An 18,737-nucleotide genomic window follows, 5' to 3' on the forward strand; every position below is an offset into this window, starting at 1 on the left:
ATGCAATGTAGTAAACCAAGAAGTGTTCCATATGTTCGGCAATGTCTTTGTGTTTAGATTGAATTCACTGGTTTATCATCTCTTTCCAGGCACTCCAAGATTCAACACTGTCTCCCAAAACAATCAAAACACTGGATTGCACGGCCAATATATCAGCCCACCACTCAAAGATTCAGGAATAACCTGATAGAGCGCGTCCTGCAGAGACTCATGGACAAATACAGGGAGCCCAAATCCTGTGGAAGAAGCCATCGTCTGGCTGACAAAATTGCTCAAACCCAAAACCCAGCAAGGAGGACATCATTGAAGCACACACATCAAGATTCAAGGAGGGTATTCTGACACCCCAACATGCATGGACATGGCCATCCTTGCACTACAGCCTAATACAAACACACTAACGCAGTGGTGAGTCAAGATCACATTGAGTCAAAATGCAAGCAGAGATCTACTGTACCACTCAGATAAAAAAAAAACATGATTTAAGATGTAAGCCCATGCAACATTAACCAGTTAAAAACAGTTATGTAGCAATGAGTTGTGTGCAGTAACTTATAGGCCCAATACATTATCACTGCATATTGCCATGTATGAAATGCCCTGCCAAAGTTGTTCTTTTCAGACCATTTTGAAATTCTATTTAAAAAATGTATGTATATGTTCACACTGGTAATAGATTATTTGTTGTATTACTTGCGAGGCACAGCTGAGTGAGCATTACAATTAATTAACAATTTTTTACTGGACTGATGACCTGCATCTGATGGTCAGTCTGAGGGGAAGGGAGGGAGCAGTGGTGAGGCTGCCTCTCACCTGACTCACCGTCCCTCTGCTCTCCCTCCCTCCGCTGAGAAAAGGGGACAGTCTTCGAGCTGATGGCAAAGTCGCACTGCATTATTTGCGCCTCATGCACCAATTAATGTTGTTACACCTATGACCAGAGAAAGTGAAATATACCTTGACATAAAAAAGACAAACCGCTAATAATAATGCAACTTATCGGAACACATTGCTATACTCATTCAATGCAGCTGCAGAGCTGGTTGTAGTGTGAGTGGAAGTAGGGAGAACACGCATTTTATGGCTTAAAAAAAAAACACTTTAATAAGGGGTGGATCAGCTTAATATTGTGGAAACATTATTGCTTCCATCAATGTAATTGTTGCATCATTTCCAATTCCCCCATATATTTTTGGGGTATCTATATATATATATATATATATATATATATATATATATATATATATATATATATATATATATATATATATATATATATATATATATATATATATATATATATATATATATGTATTTTCACGGCCGGATTAAAAAAACGTACCCAATTCAAACTGGTTACTACTCTTGCCCAGAAATGAGAATATGCATATTATTAGTAGATTTGGATAGGAAACACTAACGTTTCTAAAACTGTTTGAATGGTGTCTGTGAGAATAACAGAACTCATATGGCAGGTAAAAACCTGAGAAAATGACAAGCAGGAAGTGGCCTGTCTGACAATTTGTAGTCCTTCTGTTGCATCTCTATCGAAATTACAGTAGCTGTGCTGTTACGTGACACTTTCTAAGGCTTCCATTGGCTCTCTAAAGCCTTCAGAAAGCGGATTGACGCGTCTCCTGTCTCTGGGCAGATAACAGGAGCAGAGTTTGTCAGTGGGTGGGGTGAATATATTTTATATGACAGAGGCTTTTTTGTTAACTAAACAAAAACTAATTAGCCTACAGCAAATCATTTCAAACTTGTTAACAATTTCTGCTAGTTCGTTTTTGCTACCATGTGGGTTTTAGCTTGCTTGAGCCGGCTAACTGAGGACTGTTAATTCACCTGTTTCCATACATGTTTCATTTTAAAACATTTATCTTACAAAGGAGATGTTTAAAACTTCTTAGGGATGGGGGCAGTATTCGGAAGTTTGGATGACTGAGGTGCCCAAAGTAAACTGCCTGTTACTCAGGCCCAGAAGCTAGGATATGCATGGTAGTACTGGATAGAAAACACTAACGTTTCTAAAACTGTTAAAATAATGTCTGAGTATAACAAAACTGATTTGGCAGGCAAAACCCCAAGGACAATCCATCCAGGATTTATTTTTTGTTGAGGTCATTGGATTTTCCAATGCTTTTCTATGGGGAAGCCAAATTATTAGGACCCAGATAGCAGTTCCTTTTTTTGTTGAAAAAGTAGTCGCATTCTTTCTAAGTGTCACTCAGGTGGACTCTAGTCTTTTGATGCACGTGAATGAGAGCGCGCTCCGTGTTGTTTTTCTCCGGTATTGGAAACAGTTTATTCCGTCTTAAATTTGATCAATTCTTTACATTTTAGGGTACCTGAGGTTGGATTAGAAATGTTGTTAGAAATGTTTGGACCAAGTTTATAGGTAACTTATTAGATCCTTTGAAGGCATGTTGGGCGAGTTGGAACCGGTGTATTTCTGAATCAAACGCGGCAAATAAAAAACAGACATTTGTGGGATATAAAAGAGGACTTAATCGAACAAAACGACCATTCATTGTGTAACTGAGACCTTTGGGATTGCAAAAAGATGAAGATCTTCAAAGGTAAGCGATATATTCTATTGCTATTTCTGACTTTCGTGATGCATCTGTTTGGTTGGAAAATGTTTTTCATGCTTTTGTATGAGGGGCGTTGTCCTCAGATAATCGCATGGTATGCTTCGCCGTAAAGCCTTTTTGAAATCTAACAAAGCGTCTGGATTAACAAGAACTTAACCTTTACGCCGATGTATAACGCTTGTATTTTCTATTAATGTTTATTATGACTATTTCTGTATTTTGAATTTGGCGCTCTGCAATTTCACCGGATGTTGTCGAGGTGGGTCGCTAGCGGAACGCCTGCGCCAGAAAGGTTAATCTAACTGTTCGAAACTATTTATCTGTACATGGAATTGTATTTGGTTTTTTTCTACTCATTTTTTTCTCATCTTTAAAGGAAAATGCCACAGGCACCATCTAATGTGTGGAGACATTTCACTGCAGCTAATGTAGAAGGAAAAGCTGTATACATTTGCAAATACTGTGCCAAATCATATGTGAAGAAGCAACAAAGATGCAGAATCATCTGGCCAAGTGCATAAAGTTCCCTCGGCGCTCACAACAAGCAATCTCTGACAAAAGTCCCCCTACTTCTATTCAAGGTGAAAATTATGAATCAGACACCTTATCGATAGCAACAGTTCATGTTTCTCCTGGAATCAGAAGTTTTTTTGACTCAATGGAGGAACGTAGTCAGAGAAATGCTGATGAATGTCTTGCACAAGCTGTGTATGCAACTGGTTCACCTCTGATGCTCACAGGCAATGTGTATTGGAAGAGATTTCTGAGTGTTCTTCACCCAGCATACACCCCTACAACCAGACATGCTTTATCTACTCAATTGCTGGTGCAGAGTCCCATGGAGTTCAAGTGAAGGTCAAGCAAATCATAGAGAAAGCAGACTGTATTGCAATCATCTCTGATGGGTGGTCAAATGTTCATGGGCAATGAATAACTAACTACATCATCTTTACCCCTCAAACAGTATTCTACAAGAGCACAGACACAAGGGACAACAGACACCAGTCTCTACATTGCAGATGAGCTGAAGGCAGTCATCAATGACTGTTCGGATTTTCGTTATTTAGCCCTCCGAAAAGGCTCACCAGGAAGCACACAATGTCATGACTCGTGTTTTGTCCTTAATTTTATTTTAAATCAAATGACCACAGGTCATAAACCTGAAATACAACAAACAAGTAATGACAATATATTATTCAGATATATTATTTAGTATGTTATTCAAGTAATATAATAATAATGTAAATAATAAATCAAATAAGCCTGCAACACCATCAAAGATGTGGCGAATCTGGCTTAAAACAGCATCGACTACATCACCCAGAATGCCCAGCGCCAGAGGAGCATGCGCACAGTGACTCTGCCGTCACAGGTTGCTATGGACGCTGTCACAGGACACAGAACCCATGCCACCACATGACTCGTCCAAAGGATTTACACACAAACGTAACATAATGCGGCACTCCACCATGGATCACCGAACCAAACCACCGCTATCACCACCGCCACCAGAAACCAGCAGAGTGCTCCGAACAATCAGCACAATGCAAATGGCTGATAATAATAGCCTAATGCTATATAGCATCTGGGTCGCTGAGCTACCGCACCCGGCGAGCTACAAGTTACTCCCGGCCAACTAACACCGACACAGTGAGGTAAACGTTCAGTGCACAAACATATAAGTGACTTAAACATCAATGCTAGACTGAGTAGTTCGCAGTTACATACCAACGGGCTGTGTGCTCCTGATGATTGTCTACGGTGAAGTGATTACCAGGTGCTGTAATTTAAGTCTCTAGTGAAGCTGTGCATGCACACATAACATAACATATCTGAGCATCTAAGAAACTTAAGGAAATCACTCGTTCCCCATTTAATTGAACACATCAGACCCATTTGCTTCTCTTTTATCTATTTATATATACATATTTTTTTTTCTTTTCCTGAGTGAGCTAGAAGTCTCAACAATGACCTTGGACCACAGAAGGTAATGGCACTAGTGACAGACAATGCTATGAACATGAAGGCTACTTGGTCTAAAGTGGAGGAGTCCTACCCTCACATCACCTCATTGGCTGTGCTGCTCATGCATTGAATCTGCTCCTTAAGGACAACATGGCACTGAAAACACTCTACAAGAGAGCCAAGGAAATGGTTAGGTATGTGAAGGGTCATCAAGTTATTGCAGCAATCTACCTCACCAAGCAAAGTGATAAGAATAAGAGCACCACATTGAAGCTGGTGTCATCATGTTTGACAGTCTCCTGGAGGGGAAGGAGTCTCTCCAAGAAATTGCCATATCAGTCTGCCGATATGGACAGCCCCATCAAGAGGATCCTCCTGGAGGATGTATTTTTGGAGAGTGTTAAGCAGCCTGAAACCTATAGCAGTAGCCATTGCACAGATTGAGGGAGACAATGACATCCTGTCTGATGTTCAGACTATGCTTGCAGATGTAAGAGAAGATATTCATAGTGCCCTGCCCACTTCACTGTTGCTCCAAGCAGAGGAAACTGCAGTTCTGAAATACATAAAAAAATGTGAAAACTTCTGCCTGAAGCCCATACACGCCGCAGCGTACAGTGAGGGAAAAAAAGTATTTGATTTCCTGCTGATTTTGTACGTTTTCCCACTGACAAAGAAAGGATCAGTCTATAATTTTAATGGTAGGTTTATTTGAACAGTGAGAGACAGAATAACAACAACAAAATCCAGAAACACACATGTCAAAAATGTTATGAATTGATTTGCATTTTAATGAGGGAAATAATTATTTGACCCCTCTGCAAAACATGACTTAGTATTTGGTGGCAAAACCCTTGTTGGCAATCACAGAGGTCAGACGTTTCTTGTAGTTGGCCACCAGGTTTGCACACATCTCAGGAGGGATTTTGTCCCACTCCTCTTTGCAGATCTTCTCCAAGTCATTAAGGTTTTGAGGCTGACGTTTGGCAACTCGAACCTTCAGCTCCCTCCACAGATTTTCTATGGGATTAAGGTCTGGAGACTGGCTAGGCCACTCCATGACCTTAATGTGCTTCTTCTTGAGCCACTCCTTTGTTGCCTTGACCGTGTGTTTTGGGTCATTGTCATGCTGGAATACCGATCCACGACCCATTTTAAATCGCCCTGGCTGAGGGAAGGAGGTTCTCACCCAAGATTTGACGGTACATGGCCCCGTCCATCGTCCCTTTGATGTGGTGAAGTTGTCCTGTCCCCATAGCAGAAAAACACCCCCAAAGCATAATGTTTCCACCTCCATGTTTGACGGTGGGGATGACATTCTTAGGGTCATAGGCAGCATTCCTCCTCCGAGTTGATGCCAAAGAGCTCCATTTTGGTCTCATCTGACCACAACACTTTCACCCAGTTGTCCTCTGAATCATTCAGATGTTCATTGGCAAACTTCAGATGGGCATGTATATGTGCTTTCTTGAGCAGGGGGACCTTGCGGGCACTGCAGGATTTCAGTCCTTCACGGCGTAGTGTGTTACCAATTGTATTCTTGGTGACTATGGTCCCAGCTGCCTTGAGATCATTGACAAGATCCTCCCGTGTAGTTCTGGGCTGATTCCTCACCGTTCTCATGATCATTGCAACTCCACGAGGTGAGATCTTGCATGGAGCCCCAGGCCGAGGGAGATTTGCAAATGGAAGAAACACAAAATAATTGTCAATCATCGCACCAACTGTTGTCACCTTCTCACCAAGCTGCTTGGCGATGGTCATGTAGCCCATTCCAGCCTTGTGTAGGTCTACAATCTTGTCCCTGACATCCTTGGAGAGCTCTTTGGTCTTGGCCATGGTGGAGAGTTTGGAATCTGATTGATTGATTGCTTCTGTGGACAAGTGTCATTTATACAGGTAACAAACTGAGATTAGGAGCACTCCCTTTAAGAGTGTGCTCCTAATCTCAGTTCGTTACCTGTATAAAAGACACCTGGGAGCCAGAAATCTTTCTGATTGAGAGGGGGTCAAATACTTATTTCCCTCAATAATATGCAAATGAATTTATAGCATTATTGACGTGTTTTTCTTTTTTTTTGTTATTATGTCTCTCACTGTTCAAATAAACCTACCATTAAAATCATAGACTGATCATTTCTTTGTCAGTGGGCAAACGTACAAAATCAGCAGGGGATCAAATACTTTTTCCCCCTCACTGTACATGTTGGACCCCAAGTATGCTGGTAAGAGCATCCTTTCTGGTGCAGAGATCAACAAGGCCTATGGTGTCATTACTACCGTGCCTCGCCATCTTGGCCTGGATGAGGGCAAGGTTCTTGGCAGCAAGGGCTTTGGGATGGAGATGCAATATGGCAGTCGTGCCAACATAACTTATCAGCCACCTGGTGGAAGGGACTTTGTGAATCTGAGGCTCGTTCCCCTGTTGCCTCCATCTTCCTCCAAATCCCACCAACATCAGCTGCCTCAGAGAGCAACTGGTCCTTGTTTGGGAAAACACACAAACCAGAGCACGCAACAGGCTGACTGATACAAGGGTTGAAAAACTTGAGGCATTTTGAGCCTGACAACGAGCCATCCTCAATAAGGTTGGAAAGTGACAGTGAAGATGAGGCCTTACAGTCACAACAAGATGAGGCCTTAGAAGTGGACATTGAGGATGTCCAGGGAGAAGACATGGAAGCCTGAGAGGAAGACAGTCTAGAAACTAAAGCTTTGGTTATCATTTTACAGATGTATGTTGAAAACATTTTTGGGAAATGCGATGGATCATTGGGGATCATTCAATATTCCCTTTATTTTGTTGTTCAGTGAAATCATCCCATGTGAAGAGTCAACTCATTTAATTAAAGTTCAACTCGTTACTAAATAGTTTTTTTTATTTCTATTGGAAGGATTTAATCATTTGCAATTATGTTTACTTATGATAAGGTTAAAGGTTTATGTTTCTATCTCCATATGATATGGTAAATATATCCAATGCAAAAAACATCTACATTTAAATGCTATTTTAATTTGCATATATTTCCGTTAATTCCCACAGAAGGTTTCCACCTCTGAATATTCCCCAAAATGTGCAACCCTATTCCCAAGGGATTCTCAAATTCCACTATGGTGGCATTTATTATATGCTAACAACTGTGCAACCCATCTTTTTTCCAATGGACTATTTTGATATGATTGCGTGTGGGAAAAGTAGAGCAGTATTACAAAAAGTGACATCACCAAACAACCAACCGCACTTAGACCAGGCACATAGCATTTTAAACATTCAACCACCACTTGCCATCACTAGTCAATCTGGGAAATTCATCAAAATGAATTTGAATTGTAAACTAATCTCAAATCAGACAGAACAATGTATGACCAGAAGCATTATAAGCCGCCATTACACTGTCCTTTCTCCTTGTGAAACTCACCCAGTAGCTGGACCCCTCTTGTCAGGCCGTAGACGTCTATGAGAGCCCAGAGTGGCTCTGAGGCATGGACCCCGCAGAAGAACAGTATGGGGCTAGAGTCAATGATACGGTAGAAGACCCGGCCCTTCTTGTCCACCCAGAAGGAGATGATGTTGCCCTCGTTGGACAGCTCCTCGGGCAGGGCCTTGGCCCAGAATCCGTTCTGTGAGACAAGGTCTGGGCAGGCGTACTTAGGCAGGTTGTCTGGGTTGATGCGGGATGGGTCCTTGGAGGTGAAGCCCAGACGCAGGGCTCCGCTCCAGCAGCACTGCTTCTTAGTGATCTGGAGGAGAACAGGTAAAGGGGTTTGTACCATTTAAAGCATGATAAAGGGAGTTAAGCTGGTGAATAACCTAAAGACCATTCCATTAGTCGTGTTTGTCTAAGATTTCACTCCGCATTCTGGTTGGCCATATGTTAAAACTTTGATTAACAAAATGGTAAACAACAACAAAAATAGACATGTCTGTTTATCATCTGCTGACTGGCTATTCTTGTCTCACCTCATTTAAACCCTCCATTTACACTGCTTTCACTGTGCAAGATAACAGTACGGCTCACATGGCAATGCTTCCCATGCTCTTTCGAGACATAGATGGACTGATAGGTGAAGTGGAAACGTTTGCTATGCTGCTTTGGCCCACACAGAATCAGGGGAATAATGAAGGCAAAATACATAGTGAGAGAGACAAACAAAAACATTTATGGAAAACAGACTAAAAGAAAGAGATGAAAGAGTTTCTGCTGATAAACATGGTCCACCTCCCAGTCTGTCCATACCTTGATGCGGACCTGCTCGAACAGGGCAATGGGCCGGTTGCTGAAGGTGATGGCGTTGCAGAAGCTGGCCTGTCTCTTGACGGTCCTCTGGGCCATGTCCATGACGATCTGGGAGCCCTTGGCACTAGGGTGGAAGAGCAGGGGAAAGGAGGACCTGCTGCCCCCACACTGCTGGATAGGCAGACATCTCTTGGTGGGCTTATGGTGGCAGCGGTGAGACGTGGTGGGGAAGGGGCCACCCAGAGAATCTGAAAAGCAGGAAGCATAGGGGGAGTTAGTTATATCTACAAAAACATTACTTAAGAGATCAGAAAAGTATTACTGAACAAAATATAGGAACCTAAATATTTCCAGCTGTTGTCTATGGCATCCACTGTATAAATATGCACAACATCAATATAGCAATGCATTAGCAGTACACACACAATCAAAAAACGTTCTTTCTTCAATGTTGTGATGATGACTGGGTGTAATGTCCTTTAGTAAGCATTTAACTCAAGCTCCATTTTCAGAAATCCTATCAAGGAGTGCAAACAAAATGAAATAAAGATGTTAGTCATATCCAAATTTTCTTTATCTAATGAGAAAATCGAGAAGAGCTGCTTGGTAAGCAGAGAGAATTGTGCAGCTGCGAGAAACTCATACAAATGAGGTCATTTCTGTAATAGGCAATCTCCTGTAACGCCTATATTTTTTGCTATTCCACATCTTGCCAATTTGGCACTGGTTTGGTCATGAGTCTTGAATATATGTACATGAGAAAATAACAGATTTTGAGAGCAGCAGTTAGCGCTGATGATAATACTCTGGCAAGAACAGTCAACATTTGGAAAACAGACAGATGTTCCCTTTCAGTCAGTCAACTTCGGTACAACACACTATGGGGTGTAGCACTCTCCCGACTTCGGTTTAAGGATCTACAATCACGCCTGACAAGGCCAATGAAATCCACGCCTCTCTGGAGCCCCGCCTTCCACAGGTGATAAGTGTGAGGCACTGTTCTCCTACTAGTCCTCGGCACAGGTTCTCTTGACAATCGTGTAGCATTCTTTAGTGAGCTTGGTGTTTCCGATAGCGACTTCCTCTCCCGGGTGCCTGTACCTCAGCGGAGTCTGAGTTGCAAGACGCGGAGATGGATTGGGTCTTTGGTCTGGTCTTATGTCTCCAGGCTCCTGTGCGCTCAGTTGCCGGTTATGGGAGGCTACTCAAAGGAGAGAGGGTGACAAGGTTCTGTGGGTATCTTCCCGCCGCCTGTGTCTGCCTTGGTTAAGCACCGCTTGCGTCTTCTCAGAAGGGTCCTGGTCCCATCTCAGTGATCCGGTCCTATGTAGACTCGAGACCAGGCTAGCTAACATGCCCTGCATAGCGTGCTAGCCAGGTTAGCTAACTCGCAGAGGTGAGCTAGCTACTGCTGGCTATTCCAACTTCCTAAAGGTGAATTGCTTGGGTAGTTATTTTGTTTAGTATACGTATCTAGTGTTAAGTCGCTTGGTTATTCTAAACAGACCGTGCTGCGGTCAAAGAGGCTAGCTAGCCTAGCTTAGATTAGAAGCCTCATCATGCATAACGTCCGGCTAATGAAGCTTAATATCTCCCCTCCAGCGTTATGGCAATCCTATTCCGATTACAAATTCCTGGAGTCGGAGGAATGTGGGGCTTGCAGGAAACCTCCGATGAGGAAGCAGTCTCCGAACACTTGGATTGGGTAACCCCAGGAACGAGGGGCCTCAGCACGGATCTGAGTGACCGGTGCAGCCCTTCACAAAAACATTTGTGACGCCATTGCCCGAGTCACCTGTGTCCATTGGCTCCAGAGCAGCGCAGCGGTCTAAGGCACTGCATCTCAGTGCAAGAGGTGTCACTACAGTCCCAGGTTCAAATGCAGGCTGAATCACATCCGGCCGTGATTGGGAGTCCCATAGGGCGGTGCACAATTGGCCCAGCATTGTCTGGGTTTGGCCGGGGTAGGCAGTCATGTAAATAAGAAAATTGTTTGTAACTGACCTGCCTTGTTAAATCAATAAAACAAATAAGGGTTTTGGCTTCATCCAGGCTTGACAGTCTCACAGAAGCACAACTTAGTTTGGAAGCTTGTCCATGTTGAATGCCTGTTACCCCACATTCCATTGTGTTCACAGGGTTCAAGGGGTATATCAATCTCCCCATGATGAGAGTAATAAATTGGGCGATTCGCTCTCGGTCCCCAAGGGGGCACTCCTTCCCATAGGTGGGTCATTACTGGCATTCATTGCTGATTCCTGCCTGTAACTCACTAGTCCCTATGAGGTGCTTAGTGATACAGGTTATGGGTTTCTATAGGCGATTGGTTTCATTCCTAGGAATAAGATTAAATTGCGATTCACCCGTCTTACCACAGAAGGAGTCCGTTTTTCAGAGCTGTCCATCCCTTTTCCAGCTGGGTTAAAAGGTGCTGTGGCACTGGTACCTATGACTGATGGGTATGAAAACCGCTATAATTAAGGTTTTCCACTGGGTCCATTTTTAATGCGCTGGGTGGCAGCTGGTTATTGGGACGCATTTTACTGCCTAATCCGGGTGAGGCTCGTTGTGACAGATGAACCCCCAAGAGGCACTGCCAATCAGAGTTCATCATTGATTGCTAGAGCCCTCGAACCCAGATTAGACCAGGCTTCAGGCAAACCTTGGTGTATAAACACATTTGTGTCAACCCAAAGTTCAACATTGTTTATGGGTGTCAGAAGTGTTGTGTCTTCCACATGTGGGATCAATGAAGTGTCCCTTCTCCACATTCAGACACATGGTGCTAGAGAGTGATGTAAAGGGAAAAATAACCAAATCTCTCCCAGTCCACAATGTGGCACCCCTTCAGATGGCACTTGACTGCTCTAACCAAATGGCACACATGCGCAGTGTTGCTCTGGATCATGCAAACAGTGATGTCGGGGTACCGGCTGAAATTTGTTGCGCGTCCCCCATGCGTCTGCGGCATCACCACACCGACCGTTCAAGGCCTCAGTGCCCATTTTGAGAGGGGGAATATCCTCCAGTCTCCAGACGCGGGCAATCCGAGTGGTTTCTATGTCAGATACAGGAAGGCTGGTACAGCTGGTATTTCCTAGATCTGTAAATTTACGCCCCGCTCAAGACTTGTGTCCCCTAGTAAGTATCTCAGTCTATGAATTCAGAATGCTCACGAGCTACCGGCTATTACAGTCAACAGGCTGGGGGCAAGCAGTGTTACACACATACATGCTGGTGTCCCATACTCAGTCTCAAGGCTTCATAGGAAACTGAAGAAAATTTAAAAAAATCTGACTCCATCTCAGAACATTCCGTTTCTGGGTCTCGAGTTAGAAAAGCGCAATTCACTATCCCCATAGGGGGTGTCCAGGTTCTGCCTCTGATTAACCCAATTTCATCTGTGTCACGCAGTGTGTTTTCACCAGTGCCTACACCTACAGGGGATGATGACTTCTGTGATAGAAAACGTTCCCCTGGGGCTATTGTTGTTGCGGCCTTTCCAGCACTGAGTGCTAGTCGCGCAAATGCCAAGCATATCACAGCCTAATCGGTCATTTCGGGTGTCCCCGTCGAGCCTACAGACCCTGGCCAAGGGGTGGGACCCCCTATTATTGTCAGGAGGCTCCCATGGTCAGTTGTACACCGCAGGATGATCATGAAAGATGCATCCCCAGCTAATCCAGCTTGCGGCAGGCACTCTCTTAGCAGCGTCACTCCAGCTGGAACAGGAGGAATTCACTAGGCAGCGCACCTTGTGTGTAATACCCAGACCGCCACAATCTTGCAGGGTCAGGTCTGGGTGGTCTGCCATGGGCCATTTCATTTAGTATTTGTTGGGGGTTGGCTTAGGGCATGACACTACTTCCCCACGGTATGTTGTACCAAAGTTGACTGACTGGAAGGTAACGTTACGACTATAACTACTGTTCCCTGAAAGAGGGAAACGAGGTACAACACCTGTTTGGCCCCTGCCCGTTCCTGTGATCGGTGAAGAGCGGTATTAAATTGAAGGAATTAATCCGAGCCTCATGCTTATCACCTGCGGATGGTGGGGCTTCCAGCAAGACGCAAATTTAATTGGCCTTGTAAGGCGTGATTGTAGATCCTTAAACCAAGTATGTTGCACCTCGTTTCCCTCTTTCAGTGAACAGTAAGTTATAGTCATGAAGTTACATTTTCATCATACAATAGTTGCAAGTGGGAGAAAATTAATGAGTCATTAATGAATGCGAAATGCATGATTCCAAATGCCCTTGAGAAGGTAGTTAACAAGAATAGGTAGCCAGGATATTAACTTTGGTGATGAACCGTAAGACTGCAAAAATACTCGTCAGAGTGATGGTGAAAACTACACAGTAGTGATGATGAGGATGACTAGCAGTTAGCTTAATGTTTAATTGATTGCATGAAGGCTGCATTAATGACTGTCTTTATGAACATGTTATAGGCAGTCATCAGGAAAAACAAAGTCAATGACTAAGAGCAAGAAAATAGGATTGCCATTCAATGTGCTATTCAAAGCTTTGGGCATGTTAGAGGAAGCAGCAAATAGAAATCCCCAAAACATATTGTATACATTTCCCTGAACAACAGAAACAAGAATGTGTATAACAGGGAATGAAAAACTACTACAAAGCTACTGTGGGGCGTATCTGACTTGTAGTAAATTAAAGAATACATCATGGGTAATAAACGGCTTATACACATACATTCTTCAATGCCGTTGTAATTGACTCCAAATCTACTTCTCACATCTGCCATTTTGTTAAACACTAAGCGCTAAATCAACAGTTAGGCTACTCCCCTTGGTTAACCAAATCTCCCTCCCCCCAATCATCTCTCATCAAATGATTACAATGCCAAGGACACTGAGTTATCATGGAGATATTTCTGGTGAGATCATCCCAAATAATGCATTTCTCAGACAAATTTGTGGGAATGAGGCATATGTACCTCATGTTATTTTTTGAGTTTCATTTAGCTGATTGTCAAATTAACATATCAGTCACAAATAGCAGTCCTTTACCAACCCAGACAGTATTAACTAGTAATTGTGAGGGAGCAGGTCAACACTAACCTGAAAAGCAAAATGTCTAAGGATCAACAAATAGAGAATGTCTGCATGCCTAATAAAAGATATGTGTGTGTGAACATGTGAGTGTGTGTCTGTGCACATGTAAATGTGTGTGTGTGTGTGTGTGTGTCCATAGCCTAATCTAGACACATGCTCTTAGGAACAGAAAGTTATTTTTGCTCATCAGCTCATAACTTCTAGGGGTCAAGAGCTTTTCAGACTACCCAGGAAACAAATCAATTAGGCAGCACAGGCAGCCGGTGGCACATTAAATTGGGGAGGACGGGCTCAAAGTAATGGCTGGAACTGAATAAATTGAATGGTATCTTACACATCAAACATGGTTTCCATTCACACCATTTCAAATGGTATTATGAGCCTTCCTTCCCTCAGCAGCCTCCTGTGTTATTATTGGCAACAGAGCATCATGAGGCATTTAAGACCATAGGCTATTTGCAGCCGCTTCAATTTTAAAGCAGAATATTGTGCGGTGGGTAAACACTCCCGTATCCAGATCCATGAATGTAAATATAGCATAATTTAAAGAGGACATCTTATCAGGAAATTTACCAAATGTGCATTTACAGAGTTTGGTTATTTGTGAAACTCTTTTAGGTTGTGGCTGCCAATAGAACTCCAATGAATTGTTTGGGCTGAACTGTCATAGGATGCTTATATGTTAAAGTATACACTAGTGCCTTGAGGTATTCAAATTAGGCTTGGGCGGTATGCAGCTTGGCATACCTTCAAACCAAACTTGTGCCATACCAGGATATTTCGGTAATATTTGCACTGAACAAAAGGGGTGCCGGTTTCAAACTCTGTAATCCGAAGGTTAGCAATGCTAACAAGTACATGTAAAATCCCATAGAGAATGCTAACGAGCACATTGCAAACATTTTGTACAGTTTCTGACCTAAACTATACAAATAACTCAAATTCTACTCACAGTTTGCTGCACGCACAAAACAAATATTAGCCAGCAAGGCTCTTGATCCAGAAGGGGATTCTCTGCTGTTACCAAGCGAATGCTTGATTTTGGAAGAAGCTAACCAGATAGATAGCTAACTAGCTACTAAATTAGCAAACCAAATGCAGAACTGCAGAGTATTTTAGACAGTTATCTAGTTGTGAATTACATACTGTAATTAGATCACCCTGGCGCATGCTGCACAACAGTGAGTGGCTCTCGTTGTGTGCTTGTAAACAAACTAACATACGCTTCATAATAATGTGAACGTATTGTACAAATTGAATGCAGGTATTTACTTACAGTAGTGACAAATATTCAAATGTATAAAAAGAAATTCAAAGAAATAGTTAACGGTATTGATGGCATTGAAAAACCATTCCGTGGCTTTTTCCACGTACCCCGGTATACAGTATACCACCCAAGCCTAATTCAAATGTCTATCCCTGGGCTACTTAATGTTGAATGGTTCTCTATATACAACAATGGTCTTAAATTAAGTCAGAACAAATCAATTAACCATACTGTATTCAATGTCAAATGAAGGGCTTTACATTGTGCTGGTGCTAAGGTGGCGCAAGTATCAATGTAAAAACTGGCGCACTGGCATTTCCCAGCCCTAATGCCAGGTTCGGCAATTTACCTGTCTATCATCAGCTCGCTTGTGCGGAGGTGGGAAGGGTAGCAATATCTGAGGTGTGTCCTTAAAAACAAGTGCAAGCGGATTTAAGACCCACAAAAAGTAGGTCTTAATGGTAATGCAGCTGATAATGATAACGCAGTTGATAATAGCATAGATTTTGAGAGCGGAAGTGCCGCGCCCAATCCCCATGGAAGAAGAGATGTGCCTTTTTTGCCGATGAACCTCGTATTTAGAAACATAAAAACAAACAATTGGCATCTACCCCATTTCACTTAATTTAAAAAACAAGCATAGCCTCCCCTTAATGAAGACTGGTTTTGCAGCATCACATAAGTGCATATTTTTATCCTGGACATTAGCCAAAAGTAGCCTGAATAAAGGGGTTAGATTTGCTCCATCAAGAACTGACTGAATTCAATCTTGAGTTGGTTGTGGGGGGTGGTTTGATGTGGGTGTCTGTATTCACAGGTGGGGTGTCTGTATTCACAGGTGGGAAGAGTTAGCCAAATTATTTCACCAATTAGCTTCAGACAGCTGGTGTGCAACCATGGCAAAATTGGTTTGACTTTGGAAAGCATATCTCAGGGGACAGTTAGGGACTGTCAATAAATTAAACAATATAAATGAGACAATATTTTCATGTTGCAGACCTTTTGGATCTCAATAAATGCTTTCAATATTTGTACACTGAACAAAAACAGAAACGCAACAAGTGTTGGTCCCATGTTTCATGAGTTGAAATAAAAGATCACAGACATTTTCCATATGCACAAAAAGCTTATTTTTCTCAAATGTTGTACACATTTGTTTACATATCTGGTAGTGAGCATTTCTCCTTTGCCAAGATAATCCATCCACCTAACAGGTGTGGCAGATCAAGAAGCTTGAGCTGGAGACAAGAGGCCACTCTTAAAATGTGCAGTTTTGTCACAACACAATGCCACAGATGTCTCAAGTTGAGGGAGTGTGAAATTGGCATGCTGACTGCAGGAATGTCTACCAGAGCTGTTCCAGAGACCTTAAAGTTAATTTCTCTACTAAAAGCCAACTCCAATGTCATTTTAGAGAATTTGGCAGTACATCCAACTGGCCTCACAACCACCTGTAACCACACCAGCCCAGGACCTCCACATCAGGCATCTTCACCTGCAGGATCTTCTGAGAACAGCCTTCTGGACAGCTGGATGAAACCAAGGAGTATTTCTTTCTGTAATAATGCCCTTTTGTGGCGAAACAAAATATTCTGATTGGCTGGTCCTGTCTGATTGGCTGGTCCTGGCTGCCCAGTGGGTGTGCATATGCCCTTCAAGGCCTACCCATGACTGTACCCCTGCCCAGTCATGTGAAATCCATAGATTAGGGCCTAATTAATTTTTCAATTGATTGATTTACTGTAATTCTGTCAAATTGTTGTGATATATATATATATATATATATATATACACACACACACACACACACATACACACACACACACAATTTATAGTTGGTTTGAAGTCACTGTGTAAATTTACCAATGGTCCCTAACTAGCCCCATAAGGATATTCCAAGTCAACCCAAATTTACCACATATGATAAGGTCACGTGCAGCTGCACTCCAGCTGTAGACAACATTTTAAAAAAGAACACCCTTCATTTACGTTGTGATGCGGTCACAAACACAAGTCTCATAAAATGACCAAATTATCCTATTTACACTTTGCAGTAAATTTGTCGGTAGAATAAATGTTTCTGACTCATATCTATGCCACATAGGCTGTTTTCCAAACGAGAAGTTGGCTTTAAGGGGCAGTTGCTGTATAATTACAACAACTTGTCAACCAAAGATAATGTAGCGATAATGTATATTTGTCATTTAGTAGACACTAATCCAGAGCGATTTACATTTAGTGCATTAATCTTAAAATCGCCAGGGACAACCACATATCAGTCATAGTAAGTACATTTTCTTCTCGGAGTATGTAGCTATCTGTCAGAGCTAGTAGGCCTAAGGGGGAAACAAAGTCAAGTGTTATTCACGAAAGTATAAATACCATCAGCCAAATTGCAAATACGAAGTTCATTCTTGATCTAGACTACATTCACGTTTCTGCGCTAACAAAATATTGCATTGCTATACGTGTGTGATAACATTTGCATGCATTTTACATACAATTTACACATTAAGTCATAGCTTGAGTATTCATAAGACTTCCACAAATTTTCTTGCAGACTTTCTTTCCAAATGTGTGCATTACTGACCCTTAGCTCAATATATAATCATCCTCGATTTGCCAAGGTTTTCGTTGTAGCCTCTGACATCAGCAACGACTTGATTATTACTAAATATATGCAATCTATAGTCGAATATACCTCCCCCTCAAATGTAAAATATCCTTACCGTACAAGGTATTTCTTGTTATCTGACCTCCCATGTTTAAATACAAGGCAAGTTCCTCTTCTCTGGGTTTGTTAGACAAAATATTCAGAGACATGCGCTCCTTGGCTGTCAACATAACATTATCGGATAATTCACGATTTCGTTCTATCCCGTTCACAGAAGTCCTAACACTTAACCCTCAGTGAGAGTAGTGGCTGTCCAAACCGATTCACATCGGACCGAAACAGATCGCCTACAATAGCAGCACCAGACCGCAGCTTAGAATCACATAAGGTGAAGCTTCAATAATTACCATTAACGCTATCGATATCTCCAACGAAGGAGAATTCCAACTCCTTTTGAGGTCCGCGAAAAATGACCGTATAAACAAACCTAGCCCGCCCAAAAACACGTTTTTATGCATTGAGAGGAAGGAAACAGGCTATCGGAAATATGGATGACCTACACAGCTTTGGAAATGCAGAGGAACTCCGCCAAGTTACTTTTATCTATCGCGCAAGTAGCCCAAACGGCCGCAAGATGGCCCTATTATTATTTTGTCATTTTACGTCTGACTAATGAGCACAGCCAGCAATACACTCCTGTCCCCCATTGACCGGCATCATAAATCATACCCACTGCGCAAAAACTGGTTGAGTTGTTTCTACGTCATTTCAACCAAAATAATCAAATCACATTTTATTAGTCACATGCGCCGTATACAACAGGTGTAGACCTTACAGTGAAATGCTTACTTACGATCCCATCACCAACAGTGCAGTTTCAAAAAATACGGATAAGAGATAAATGTAACAAGTAATTAAAGAGCAGCAGTAATATATATATACTTACTGCTGCTCTTTAATATATTGTAGCGACCCGCACAGACAG

At 42.4% G+C, this 18,737-nt stretch overlaps 1 protein-coding gene across 1 annotated transcript in view; it reads right to left on the reverse strand.

The window, feature by feature from the left end:
* The window catches only part of LOC115153223 (E3 ubiquitin-protein ligase NEURL1-like), an 82,964-nt gene extending 64,606 nt beyond the window's left edge, over positions 1–18,358 (reverse strand). Inside the window, exons 1-3 of the mRNA XM_029698436.1 lie at positions 17,868–18,358; positions 8,798–9,045; positions 7,979–8,300 (exon numbers count right to left, since the gene is read on the reverse strand). Of these exons, the coding sequence (XP_029554296.1) occupies positions 7,979–8,300; positions 8,798–9,045; positions 17,868–17,982 (685 nt within the window). The 5' untranslated portion in view covers positions 17,983–18,358. The remainder of the gene's footprint in view (positions 1–7,978; positions 8,301–8,797; positions 9,046–17,867) is intronic.
* Positions 18,359–18,737: the final 379 nt, after the last annotated feature.

This window comes from Salmo trutta, chromosome 18, assembly GCF_901001165.1.
Source record: "Salmo trutta chromosome 18, fSalTru1.1, whole genome shotgun sequence".
Lineage (NCBI taxonomy): Eukaryota > Metazoa > Chordata > Actinopteri > Salmoniformes > Salmonidae > Salmo > Salmo trutta.